The sequence below is a fragment of the Hemicordylus capensis genome, chromosome 2 (genome assembly GCF_027244095.1).
Source record: "Hemicordylus capensis ecotype Gifberg chromosome 2, rHemCap1.1.pri, whole genome shotgun sequence".
NCBI classification, from domain to species: domain Eukaryota; kingdom Metazoa; phylum Chordata; class Lepidosauria; order Squamata; family Cordylidae; genus Hemicordylus; species Hemicordylus capensis.
In genome coordinates this window covers 155,294,338-155,307,563 of record NC_069658.1, presented here as the reverse complement: position 1 = coordinate 155,307,563, position 13,226 = coordinate 155,294,338, and the positions used below count along the sequence as shown (strand labels likewise).

The 13,226-nt window shown below is 47.3% G+C and overlaps 1 protein-coding gene across 8 annotated transcripts in view; it reads right to left on the bottom strand.

Moving 5' to 3' along the window:
* Positions 1–13,226, bottom strand: part of EPHA1 (EPH receptor A1) — a 114,748-nt gene that overhangs the window by 20,140 nt on the left and 81,382 nt on the right. For all 8 annotated transcript variants that reach the window (XM_053296145.1, XM_053296142.1, XM_053296143.1 and 5 more), the window contains 2 exons: positions 3,270–3,425; positions 2,270–2,605 (listed from right to left, as the gene is read on the bottom strand). In XM_053296145.1, coding sequence (XP_053152120.1) covers positions 2,270–2,605; positions 3,270–3,425 — 492 coding nt within the window. The remainder of the gene's footprint in view (positions 1–2,269; positions 2,606–3,269; positions 3,426–13,226) is intronic.

Sequence of the window (13,226 nt, the reverse complement as noted above, 5' to 3'; positions counted from 1 at the left end):
AGAATCTGCCCTTTGCCTTCATAAACAGGGCAAAACGCCCCCCTTTCTGCCCCAGCCTTTAGATCACCTGTCCTGGAATGACTTGGCATAGGGCTTTGGTATTGAGCAGAGATGTAGGGCAGGGTGGGAGGAATATGTATATTTAAATTGAAGTGGAATGGACAAATTGTTGGGTTTAAAAAAAACAAACCATCCAAAAAGTCCTATGGTCACCTTGTTTCATGGCAGAAATATGGCTTGTTTCATGGCAGAAAATTACAAAATTACAAAAACTTCGGGAACAAGCAATATTTTGTTTGTTTGTTTATGAATGCACTATGCTCAAGTTGATTTGCAACCCAGGAGGTCTGAGAACTGTGAAGCATGTGTTGTGCTTTTTATTTCTATTTCTTTATATTATATGTCCAAGCTGGTTGGACGTGTCCAAAAACCTCACTCACACTGTTTACACTGTATGTCATCAACCAGTATGATTCTGTAATGATATGAAATGTTAAGGAGGCCCTGTGCATGCTGATTCACACCCAGCCCCGCACCCCACTAGGGACGGCCTTGACCACCCTATACAGAATCTCAGGGCGCATTACAGCTTAAGCAAACAGTAACTAAAACCTAAAAATCATATAAACAGTTTAAGGTTACCATAGAACAAACAGTACCATGAACTATGATGCTCAAAGAGGTTTTTGCCATCCTTGGCAATTCTTTGATCCTAGGATCACAATTTTTCTCTTTTCCTAATGTACCAACAATAAAGTTTGGAAGGTGAAATATACTGCTTGTGATAGTGGCCCCTAGTGGAGCTGGGAAGGCATAACAACAATTTAGGAAACCATTCTGTTGGCTCTGTGTGAGCGAAAATAAACTTCAGGTGTCCCCACTTCACTCCAGAACTGTATAAATTCCACCAGACAGATACAGTCCTGCCAAAGGTGACCAAATGCAAAAGTGGTTTGCTCTTGTACTGTTTATAGTGGTGTAGTAGTTGGAATTTCAGTACATGTAGCTTTTCTCATGTCTATGGGGTAGGTTGACATTTGCACCCTTCGAGATAACTGCTGTTATTACAACTCTGGATATTTATATGCTGCTTTTCAGCAAAAGTTATCAAAGAGGTTTACGTAGAAAAATAAATAATGAATAAATAAGATGGTTTCCTATTGTAAAAGGGCTCACAGTCTAAAAAGAAACAAAAGGTAGACACCAGCAGAAACTGGCATGTGCGCAAAACTGGTTTTGCCAGTTTGGCTCGAATCTAAACTAAAATGGCCTCCACGCATACACAGAGGCCCAAACCGGGCCATGGAAGGCCTGAATTGGGCTGCTGCCAGCCTGGGATTCTCTGGGGGAGGTCAATGCGGGTGGGGAAGCCACCCCCCCCCATGGCCACCACTGCAGCCACTAGGACTTGTGAGTACTGCCTTCCCGCCCCCTCTACACTTAGGACAGCCCCCTTTACTGGTACAGGGGAATCCTCAATGGATTCCTCTTTACCAGTAGAGTTATGAGCCACCTTGGTTTGAACTGGACTTGGTTTGGTTTGGACCCAGACCGGCCAAGGCTGGTCCCGTTCAACTCCAAACCCATCAAGCTGGCTTGGCTCGACGTCGAGCCCAGCTCAAACTGAGCTGGCTAGCACACCCCTAGCAGACACCACTAGAGGCATGTTGTGCTGGGGCTCGATAGGGACAGTTGCTCTCCCCCTGCGGGGGAAAAAAAGAAGAAAACCACCACTTTAAAAGGTGCCTCTTTGCTCAGTTGGCAGGACTAAACCATTGAGGGTTGAGCATGGGAAATAGATTACATCATCACAAGAGAAACACTTCCTTGAGGAAGGATATCACACTGCAGAGCATTTACATAGCTCTTCCTTGAGAGTTCAAGGTGTTTTATTTACATTATCCCAACAATCTTTATACCAAATGTGTAGACTAGGGCAGTACTACTAGGCCCATATTATGTGGGGGCGGGGTGGGGGAGCGGGCTGAGGTTAACAGCTACTGCCTTGCTTCCGTCGTGAGTTCCTGGATCAAGTCAGATTTGAGCCAGAAATTCCATGGTTCACAACTCACACCCTTGGCCCCCACACCACATCCAGAGGCCTCCATCACCACTGCAAACTTCCCACACACGTCCAGCTGAACTCAGCTCATGCGTGTGGCACAAAACGAAAGACACGGCGACCACTGCTCCGTCTTTGATTTGCTTTGGCTGCTCACTTCCAGAGGCCAGAAAGATCTCTTCCCCCACATTCACCCCAGTGACTCACCTGCATGCCCCACAGGGACCCAGATGGAAGAACTGGTGTTACTGGGCCAGGCAGGGCTCAGCCCTGACACACCATTATGAGCCCTTACAGTGAAGCTATAATTGGTGTAAGCCTCCAGGCCATCCACAACCACAGACGGCCTGGTAAGGCCCGACGCGCTGGGGGAGAAAACCACGCTGCTGTCACAGGCTTCACACACCGGGGAGCGGCAGCGCTGGCAGGAGACACTGTAAGCGAGATCCTTGCGCCCGCCCTGTTCACTGGGCGGCTGCCACCCAAGGGAGAGCTGAGTCCCCGCAAGGGAGAAGCTGACATCACGAGGAGCAGAAGGAGGGCCTGGAAAGGCAAAGGGAGAGCATGTTAAAATTCGGACCAGTGCATGTTAAAAGTTAGGACTTCTTTGCACCTGCCTTCAAGACAGAGCATACATTCAACGCATGGTGACGAGATTCTGTATTGGGACCTACTCACCCTTGGGCAGACATTGCTTCCTCCTGGGACTAGCTAGTCTACATGCATTAGCTATAACATGCAAAGGGCACATACAGACATTTGGCCCAACTTATAGAGGGTTGATGCAATCTTTATGTAGCACCACACATGGAAGAGGGGGTCTGAGAGTGGATAAGGATCTATTGGATCTAGATCTAGTGGATAGATCTAGTGGATAGATCTATTGGATCTATCCACATTGGACTCTGTACTCATCTACACCTATGTGACACCATCCAAGACCAAGCTGAGGCTGGGGAGTGGGTGCCACGAGTTGAGAATATGCCACTTAAGTCCAGTGTTCCCTCTAACAGGGATTACCAGATGTTGTGGACTACAACTCCCAGAATCCCCAGCTGCCATGGCTTTTGCTTGGGGATGATGGGAGTGGTAGTCAACCACATCTGGGAATCCCTGTTAGAGGGAATACTGCTTAAGGCTGGTGTGAACAAGCCCTTATGATTCACAGTTCAAAGGAACAGTTTCCCTGATGTGCCCCAAGACTTACGGGTACAGGCAACAGTTTGGGGCTCAGCAGGTGCCCGGAAGAAGCCTCTGAGGCAGGGACAGGCTGTGGCTTCGGAAGAATCGGAGAAGCTGTTTGGGGGGCATTTGAGGCATCGCTCAGCCTCCGGTGTGTGACGATAGAATCCCGGCTGGCAGGCTGTGAAGAAAACAAACCAAGCATGACATTGCAGACCTCCCAAGTCAGTGGTGAATGGAAGTCACCTTCTCCTGCATTCTAGTGATCAAATGCCTTCACTATACACAAGTCAATAAAGCTCCCAGGTTAGGAGTAAAGGCCAACATCCTCACTTGCAAAGCACCAGTGCTGTGGATGAATTCCCAACTATTATTATTTCTTGTTTACACAGTCAGACAGGTGTTATTGACTGGTTTCTTTTATCCAGACATCGAGTCCTTCCCAAGGACCTGGGATGGCTGAATTTTATTGTCAATGGTTATAGATATCGTCGCAGAATATAGGCTGTTCCCAGCAAAGCTGCTTTTTGTAATTGGCTGATGGTGATTTCTGTGGCCCCTATGGTGTTGAGGTGCTCTTCAAGGTCTTTTGGAATTGCCAATTACCACTGGGATTATTTTGGTCTTTTTCTGCCACAGCCTTATCATCATCATCATTATCATCATCATCATCAGCCTTATTATTATTATTATTATTATTATTATTATTATTATTAATATTATTATTATTTATTAAATTCATTTTCTATACTGCCCTTCCAAAAATGGCTCAGGGTGGTTAACTAACACAGACCCTGTGCTTCCTGGGGGCAGGGAAAAGTCCAACAACCGCCCCCCTTCCCCTGAAAGCCCTCTGTGTCACCCAAAAAATATATCCCCGAGGACTGCATCAACAGCCAATTTTCTCTCCCCCCTGCCCTCCATTTTCTTGTTCGCACCTTTCAAATTACGTCTTCCGCATCCTCAGTTGTTCTCGAGCCTAGGCCCTCAACATTCCATTAAGTTCTGAGCACTCAGCAGCCGTTTGAGTTTTTTCTTTTAAAAATATACATATATATAGTTTCTTAACATACATATATACTTCTTTGTAGCGATGGAGTTCCCTGCACATACAGATCTTTTCCAAACTTTGCTCCATGAGGGCAAATCAGGTCCCTACCACAGCACTGAAAATCAGCACAAAGACCTAAGGCGTTCCAATTATTTCGTCCCCATCCCAAAACGTTTCCCAAGGTTTTCCCAGACCCACCCATCCTCGAAGGTCACCTTTCCTTGGCCTCTTGTTCTGGGAAACGTATTTCCTCATCCTCTTCCCCACTTCCCCGAATGTCCTAATGTGCACTCCCTGCACCTTCTGAGCCACCGTGCGAGGCACAGCTGGTTCTACTTCCGCAGGCAGGAAAAAAATGGGTGGGGAATGGTTGCGTGGGTGGCATGAAGGGTGTGTTGGAGACATGGGGAAGCAGCAAAGACCAACAAGGAGCATGGGGCAGCAGGCACCAAGTGGATTATGTCACCATAAGAAGGGAAGGGAAGGAAATGGAGATGGGCAAAGATTTCAGAAAGGAAGGAGAAAAGGCGACAAAGGTAAGAAGGGACAGCAGGTGGCAGCATGCACTGTAAGAAAGTTGCTTTTCTAAATCCTTTGTCTCTCCAGATACACACACACACACACACACACACACACAGACAGAGCTAACTTGGCAAAGAGGCACCTTTTAACGTGGTGATTCTCTTTACTGAGCAGGGGAGAGTAACTGGCCCTATCCACACCCAGCACAGTACCTCCAGTGACTGTTGCTGGTGTCTATCTTATGTTTCTTTTCTGATTATGAACCCTTTGGGGACAGGGATCGATCTTATTTATTTAATACTTCTCTGTGTAAACCGCCATGAGCCATTTTTGGAAGGGCGGTATAGAAATCGAATGAATGAATGAATAAATAAAATAAATAAATATATCTCCCTATCATTTCAGCTTAAATATACACACTTGCCCCAACGTCTGGGTGTACTCGATTGAAATAATCAGTATCCCTTTTATTGCAGAGGCATCCAGATGGGATCCAAGTCAAACTGGATTGTCCGAGTAAAGCAGAATGTGGGTGATTAATCCTCCCCTATCTATCTATCTATCTATCTATCTATCTATCTATCTATCTATCTATCTATCTATCTAAAATATACCACCTTTAATTAAAACAATCTCAAGGTGGTTTACAAAACATTTAAAACAATATAAGACTCTAAAATAGTTACAATTAAAATATTAAATTGAAATATAAAAATACAAAGCCTGGGTAAAAAGCCAAGATTTCACATGCTTTCTAAAAACCTGTGATAGAGTGGATGTCCACCAGGAGGGCATTCCAAAGTCTGGGGGCAATAACTGAGAAGGCCCTGTCCCACATGCATGGCAGCCAAGCCGGCAAACAGTTTGGTTATGGGAGTCCTCAGTTGCAAGGTGACCTACAGTACAGACAGCAGTTTCACCACCTCATTGAGACTTAGGCCTGAAGGATTCCAACATGCGATGGACACAGATGATGCCACATTTTGGACAGCCTGCAAGAGCTGGAAAAAAAGTCATTGCAAGAGGCTGCCTATAGTTCGACTCCTCCTAAGGATTATTCCAGGGTAGACAGATCCCAAGTTTCTGGGATCTGTCTAGCTTGGAACATAGGAGATAATTACTTCTGATTAAAAAGAGATGGATTATCTTGTTTAATTCAGAGCAGACAGGTTGATTTCCTTGGAGGAACATATAAATTGCTGGGTGTTGTGTCTATGCTTAGTCAATTTGCCCTGAGGTGAGCAATGCCTCTTATAAATCAGGTCTGTTTTGCACACTGTATGGTGGCCAGCTGGGGTTTGCCACTAACTGCATAGTGAGCTGCAGCCAGTCTTGGGTTCCTAACATCCATACCTGCACAACACACATCTTTCAAACATCTGTTTGTTACATTCACACTTTAGTGTGTGTGTGTGTGTGTGTGTATACCCTATGCATAAAGAAGGCCAGAGAGATCCCTTTGTGGCCAAATGGGACAGTGAATATCTGCCTATCGTGGTTTTCCACTTGACCTGACAGGAGGTTTATGTAATGAACCACCATATCTTCTCGCTTCACTGCAATTGTTGGGCAAAGGGGCCATATCCTGTGAGCTGCAGAGGAATCAACTTTGTCATTCCATCCTGAGACAGTCGGATGGGAAACTAGTTGCAATTTGGGGAGAAAAAACAGTAGGCAGGGAGACACCCCTCCCCTCTGTGGGGGTGGCAAACAGTGGCACCAGCTCAACCTCCACCACCCAGCAATTATCTTTAATGAGGCCTGCCTAGGCTCATTAAAGAGAAGGGAGCTTCCACCTTGAGCTCACTGAAAGCAGCAGAAAGCTCCCCGTTAGGGAAGGCAAGCCAGCTGGAGTATTTTCTGTGCAACTTCCACGCTGGTCCTGCACTTTCACAGACGTCTGCTCCTATCTCCAGCCAGGCATGCTTTGGGAAAAGAGGAAACATATGCTGGATGGGGAAAACCTGGTCCTCCCTCAAAAGTGGTCTAAAGGGGACCTGGTGTGGTAGCAAGTGCTGGTCTTATGGTAGCAAGCATGACTTGTCCCCTTAGCTAAGCAGGGTCTGCCCTGGTTGCAAATGAATGGGAGACTAGAAGTGTGAGCACTGTAAGATATTCCCCTTAGGGGATGGAGCCGCTCTGGGAAGAGTAGAAGGTTCCAAGTTCCCTCCCTGGCATCATTCCAAGATAGGGCTGAGAGAGATTCCTGCCTGCAACCTTAGTGAAGCTGCTGCCAGTCTGGGTAGACAATACTGAGCTAGATGGACCAATGGTCTGACTCAGTATATGGCAGCTTCATATGTGTGGTTAACATAACTAAAGCCAGGCACATCTCCACCTGACCGGTGCCCTGGATAGGATATTCTGAAGAGCCATCTGTAAGCCGCTCTGAGCTTCCCTAAAGGAAGTCAAGATGGAAGTGTAATTACAAATACATTTGCAATTTATTTTAGACAAAGCTCTGTTCCAAACTCTTCCTCCCAAGGAGCTGACTATTGGGCACAACTGGGCATTCCTGGAACCAAAACTGGGACCAAAAGGCATGCAGCCACTGCTGTGCTGGGGATGGAGTAAATATGGAGCCAACATTCCTCATTTAACTGCAGTACCACAGAGGCACTGACTCAGCCCCTCACTCTCTCATCCTGGTCTTTCCTGTTCCAGCAGAAATGTGACTGTGGGTATTCGGAGCCAAGCGCAGAAAAGCCATTGAAGTTAGTAGAGGGCATGGAATTCAACGCTCCATGAATGTTCCACATATTTGAAAACGACAAGTTTCTAGCCCTCATGCTTGTGAAGAAAGGCTTGATAGCCAGTGGGCAATGCATGTCAAAACGTTTAAAAGCAGAGGAGGATTCAGGAGCCCTAGCAAGTCTGCAGGCAGAACCTTTGTAGGAAGAAGCCCCTAAGGATACAAAGGGGGGATATTATAGCATAAATGTTGCCAAATGTTATTGGTTATCCCAGTTGCCTGGCCTCAATGACCAGAACACAAGAAGACAGGAGCAGAGTTACGCCATTCCATCGAAACACCACTCGCAGGTTTTTCTACCCCAACATGTCTGACGGTAAATGGGCCAGAGATAAACAGAGAAGAGGCCCAGAATATCCCTGAGAGGGCTAGACTCTCTCTGCCTCTTCACACCCAGCTCATGGCTACAGTCAGCAACCCTCCCCAGTAGAGCTTCCAGAGATGGCAGGGCTTCTGGATCTGACCTAGCCTAGTGCCTCCCCGCATGACAAGCAGAAACAAAATAAATCATGTAAGCCAAGGACATATATTTTCATAATTTACACAGGTTACAGAATCCAGTTTTTCCAGGCACAGAATGTAAGTGCATTCTGTGCACTTACAGAAAAAAGTATTTTTAAAAGTATAAAAACAGTTTTAACTTTTTCTTGTTTTAAAAACACAGAATGCCCTTCGTCGTGATTACAACCCACCCGCCTTATTAGAAAACCACTCAGTGGGCTAATTTCCACTATGAGCAATAGGAAGAAAGCCATGGTTAGGTGGCCTTCCCTCCGTCCAAGGTCAATCCAAAGGTGAAAGAAGACACCTCTCTCCATTCACAACTTCTCTTCCCAAGGCCTGTCCAAAGATCAGACCTGTGCGACACATGCACCTATCCCTCGTAGCTCTTTTCTTGGTCCCTTTGAAATGGACCCCACCCTCATCCTGGAACAAAGGCCAACAGGTGTATCTCTGGCACTCTCCCAGCACTGGGTGGGTACAGCAAAGGGTTTGGATCAAGCCCTGATCTTGAAAATACACTCCGGTCTGTTGCCAGCCTCAGACACCTGGGGCACAGATTGCCAAGGAGAGCTGCCAAACCGAACAGGCATGGTTTTTATGGCGAGTCTTGGGAGCTGAGAAGCTTCAGAGTGGCCAGAAAGACAAGGGCCCGTTTCACATGTACAGTTTAACCGCACTTCGCACTAACCGGAGTTAAAATCCCTAACTCTAATTCGCAACGCAGACGTACAACTAACCGCCATTATCCTAACTCAAGGAGAGGGAGAGGGGAGCCCCTCCCTGCCACTCGGCCTCCCAGCCCGATCCCAGCCAGCTCCGTGGCCAGACTGAGAGCAAAGCGTCACTGCGTCAGCCACTCGGCTGCCATTGGCCGTGATATCCAGCAGGGCATGACAAGCCCGATCATGCATTTTCGGAGCACCCCTCCCACCCTCGGCAGGGGAAGTGCATTGAACGCCCTTTAAATGCCCTGCGATGCCAGTGCAGCTTCTGCCAGCCCTGGCATTGTCCCCACACCCTGAAAGCACCGCTCAATCACCAATTCATGGGGGTGGGGTGAGCAGAGGGGATAGAATCCTGCTTTCTTTGCATGTGGGGTGGGAGGGGAGAACCCACATTTGCCATAATGGGATATGCATATGCAGTTTGGCAAAGGATGCTGGTGTGTGTGTGTGTGTGTGTCCCATCATGACCAGAGGAGATGTGCTAACAGAGCACTCTGGCCACAGCCACTCCAAAGCCGCTGCAAGTAGCTTGCTGCCCAGTGGAGTGACAATCTCCTGAGAGGGCCAGTCGAATGGGGATATGCCTGAGCCCGCGAAGGTGCTATCCCCACCTGCAAACTGTGAGCTCATGAGCTGAGCCGGCCACTTAACCACCAGGGAATCCAAGAGCCCCCCCCACACACACACACAGTGGTCCCCCGACTATCCTTGTTAAAAAAGAGAACAATAACAAGAAGACTTTCCCTCTCCCCTCATCCCTCTTCTGCATTGCATGCACCCCAGAGGACATCCCCACACTCCATCTTCAATAGCCTGGCCGCACGCATGGCCGTGGGAAGGTCCAACAGGACAGCACATCCACTCAAAGTTTTTAAGTTCCCGGGTCCGGTCCATCTGTGTGCCGTATGCAGATGAGCGGACGCAGGGAATCGTGGGAGAGGCCACTTTCCTGTGCTCCCTCAACCCCAGGGCAGCTGGGTGGCATGCAGGGGCCACTGGTGATGGTGCACCTGTGCACAGGTGCGGCTGGACGGGCAGGGGGCTGGTTTCCCTGGCACCTTGGCCACTGTTCCCAGGGGCAGGAAAGTAGCCTCTGGGACACCGCTGCCCATCGGATCTCAACACATCTCAACTTCTCACACATCAACCCATGGATTGACACTCTCATGAGTGACAGTGTATAGAGCAGATGAGGGTGGCATATCTCATGAAAACTCAAGAATATAAACGGTGGTGGTGGTAGTAGTGGTGGTGGTGGTGGGGAACCCCTCTTTAGCATCTGCCCAGCAGGGTGCATGTTTATATGTAGGAGTCTGCAGAGACTCTGTGGTGGAGTAAAGGAAAGACTGTGCCGTCAAGTCGGTGTCAACTCTTGGTGCCCACAATGCCACGTGGTCCTCTTTGGAAGAATACAAGAGGGGTTTACCATGGCCTCCTCCTGCGCAGTATGAGATGATGCCTTTCAGACCCTTCCTATATTGCTGCTGCCCGATATAGGAGTTCCCCATTGTCTGGGAAACATACCAGCGGGGATTCGAACTGACAGCCTCTTGCTCCCTAGGCAGTTGCTTTCCTGCTGTGCCATTAGGTAGCTGGCCATTGATTCAGTGCTGCTTTGTGCTTTTAACTATTTTTTCCCCATGGCACACTGCTCTGCCTATTTTTTAAATAGAAAAGCAGCCTAAAGCATCTTGTCAATAAATAAGCCAGCTACATATTAGACCTCGTCATGGCTTTTCTATAGTTAGTGGCTGAGCCACCCGTTAACAGCAGGGACAGGCAGATTTGGTGCTCAGTGGAACACTGTGCCCAAGTGCAGCTCTTTGGTTTTCCTCATATGAGTGAAAGGTGACCCCTTCGCCTTTGTGGAAGAAATGAAAGAGGTGGGCTCCACTGGAGGGGTGGTGTCAGGGCTGCAGGGGAGGTCTCATCCCCTCTCAAGGACTTTCCAGACTGCAAGCCATTTATGTTGTCCCACAGAACTCAGTGCGGGCCACTGAGCGCTGAACCAGCCCCACTCCGCATAGGCACATTTTTCTCAGTGTGACAACAGAGTGTGAAAAGAGCCCTTGGCAACTGGCTTTTATGTATATGGACTTAAAGAAGACAGGTGAGTCTCCTGAAAACGCTGCACCTGGAATTGATGGCTGCTTAGGGTCGCCACATTCTGGCTTCCCAAATCTGGGGGCTTAATTTGCATATTATGTAAATAGGCTTGTAAATAATTTTTGAGCAGAATAGTGATTGCATGTTTTGTTCCATAACTCCTCTTCTACAAGGGCTAGAACTTAGATTTTTTTTAAAAAAATGAACTCTGAAATCTGGGTGAATCTGGGTGAGATGCTTAAAATCTGGGTGGAACCCGAAATCCCGGGGGGCATAGCTACTCTATGACTGCTGTTGTTCCAGACATGCCTTTCCTCTCAAAGAGAAGGCCTCCATTTTGATTTCGCCTTTCAGCTCCACTCCTTCCTCCCCATCAGGCTGAGAACCAGGAAGAGATTTCCTTTGGGCCTATTGTTTGAAGAGACCTCTGTCTCTGTCTCTGTCTCAGCTGGGTGAGGGAGCAGCTAGCGTGTCAGCTACTACTTGGATGAGTGCAGCAAGGGCCTGCCTGGGCAAGATGGGTTCCTTATCCCATTCCAAGGGATGGCTCACAACCCAGGAGGGTGGGGAGGAAACAGTCATCATAGCAGCTAAGTGGAAAAACTGGCTGAGCTGTGGAAGAAGAGGAGCAGGGAGGGGCAGAATCTAAGGCTGGAAAAATGTTTCAACCCTTCACCTGATCCCAGGGACAGGGGAGGCAGCAGGCAGCAAGGACTGCCAGTGTCAGGCTTCAACACTTGCCCTGGAGGAGTTGCGAATCATTCTCCAGAACAGGCCAATGCCATAGCAAATCCAGAGATGAACATCCTGGGGGATTCTGTCAGGCTTCCTCATCCACACATCTCTCTACAGTGGTTACTAGACCTGAGCTGAAATTTCAGAGAGTTCAAATTTCAAGATAAGGCTTGCATGGAAGATGTTTTCTATCACAGCATTGACCCAGATCCCCCAAATCTGAGTTGTTCTGACTGCCACTTTGTAGGAGATTTGGGTGCAGAGACTGTTTTTAGAAATGGCAGCCCCTGAGATTTAAAACAGACCAACAAAACAAAAACTACAACAAAAGACAGCACTGAGTATTCTAATGGCTAAGGACATGTATTTTTAGAGGTTTCTAGGGCTTTCAGAAGGCTAATAAAGTGACTGCTCATAGGGTTTTTAAAGGGGCTTAATTAATTAATCATGTCATGTTTTAATCATTTAATTAAACTAATAAGTGTGCATGAATTTGCATATAGACAAAAAATAGTGGTAAAGGAAAAAAGGCATACTTTTTGAGGATGCACATGTATGTCACAGTAAGCATAATCTTAGGAGAGGCACTCCCTTCTGTGTATGAGAGAATGCCTCTTCTAAGATGGTGCCTGTCACTCATAGATCGGTAAGTATTGGTATTAAAAATAATTACACTTGATTTTTAAATGGCAGTAAGAAAAGACCCAATCTTAAGATGCTCAGAAATGTAGACAAGCTTCTTTAATAACATGCATAGATGTGCCCAACGCGTTTCAGCTGTAAACTTTCTTCAGGGGCATTTATCCAATATTCTTAGATCCTCGTTAAAAAAGAGGACTGCTTCTTCAAGTACCTTTATTCTCCCCACTCAGGACTAGTCTTAGCCATTCCATCTGATCAGAAAAGTCTAAGGCCTGGTTTACGCATGCAGCAGATGAGGTAGGAGAATCCTGTTACAGTGGGTGGCACTGATTCAGACTCTAGAAAGTGGGGTACTATTTTGAATATCCCCCCCAAGCAAAAAAGCCCCCACCAAAAACCAAAAAATAATCCCACCTCGTTGCAAATAAAAGCTATCACACCAGGAAGAAAGTCTTTAGCTCAGCCTGTTCTATGCCATATTCATTTTCTATTTGGAGGGAGTTGGGTTTCTTTGCATTTTAACACAGAGAAATATTGTAAACTCTGATCCTCCATCTGCAGTCTGAAGGGATAATCTGTTTTGCTGCCTCAGGTCTCTACTACTACATTCCTGCTTCCTTCTACAGCACATATGGGCCGTGTTAAAAATCTGACCCCCAACTGGCTTCCTCTTCTTCCAGCCCCTGCTGCCTGACTGGTATTCTCCGGCACTGGCAGCAGAGAACACCTGAAAGCTTCTGCTGGGCATGTGCATTGTGCACAGCTGTCCAACCAGATAGCATTGTCCTAACTACTTTAGGAAATATGCTGGCAATGCCCATGGCTGCTCCATCATGGAGGCTCTTGTTGCCTCCCCTTGCCATACCACAAAAGGCTGGACCTAGTGAGCTTAGGCCAATGGATGACATCTTTTGGACAACATTTGAACCCCAAATTCACCACCGG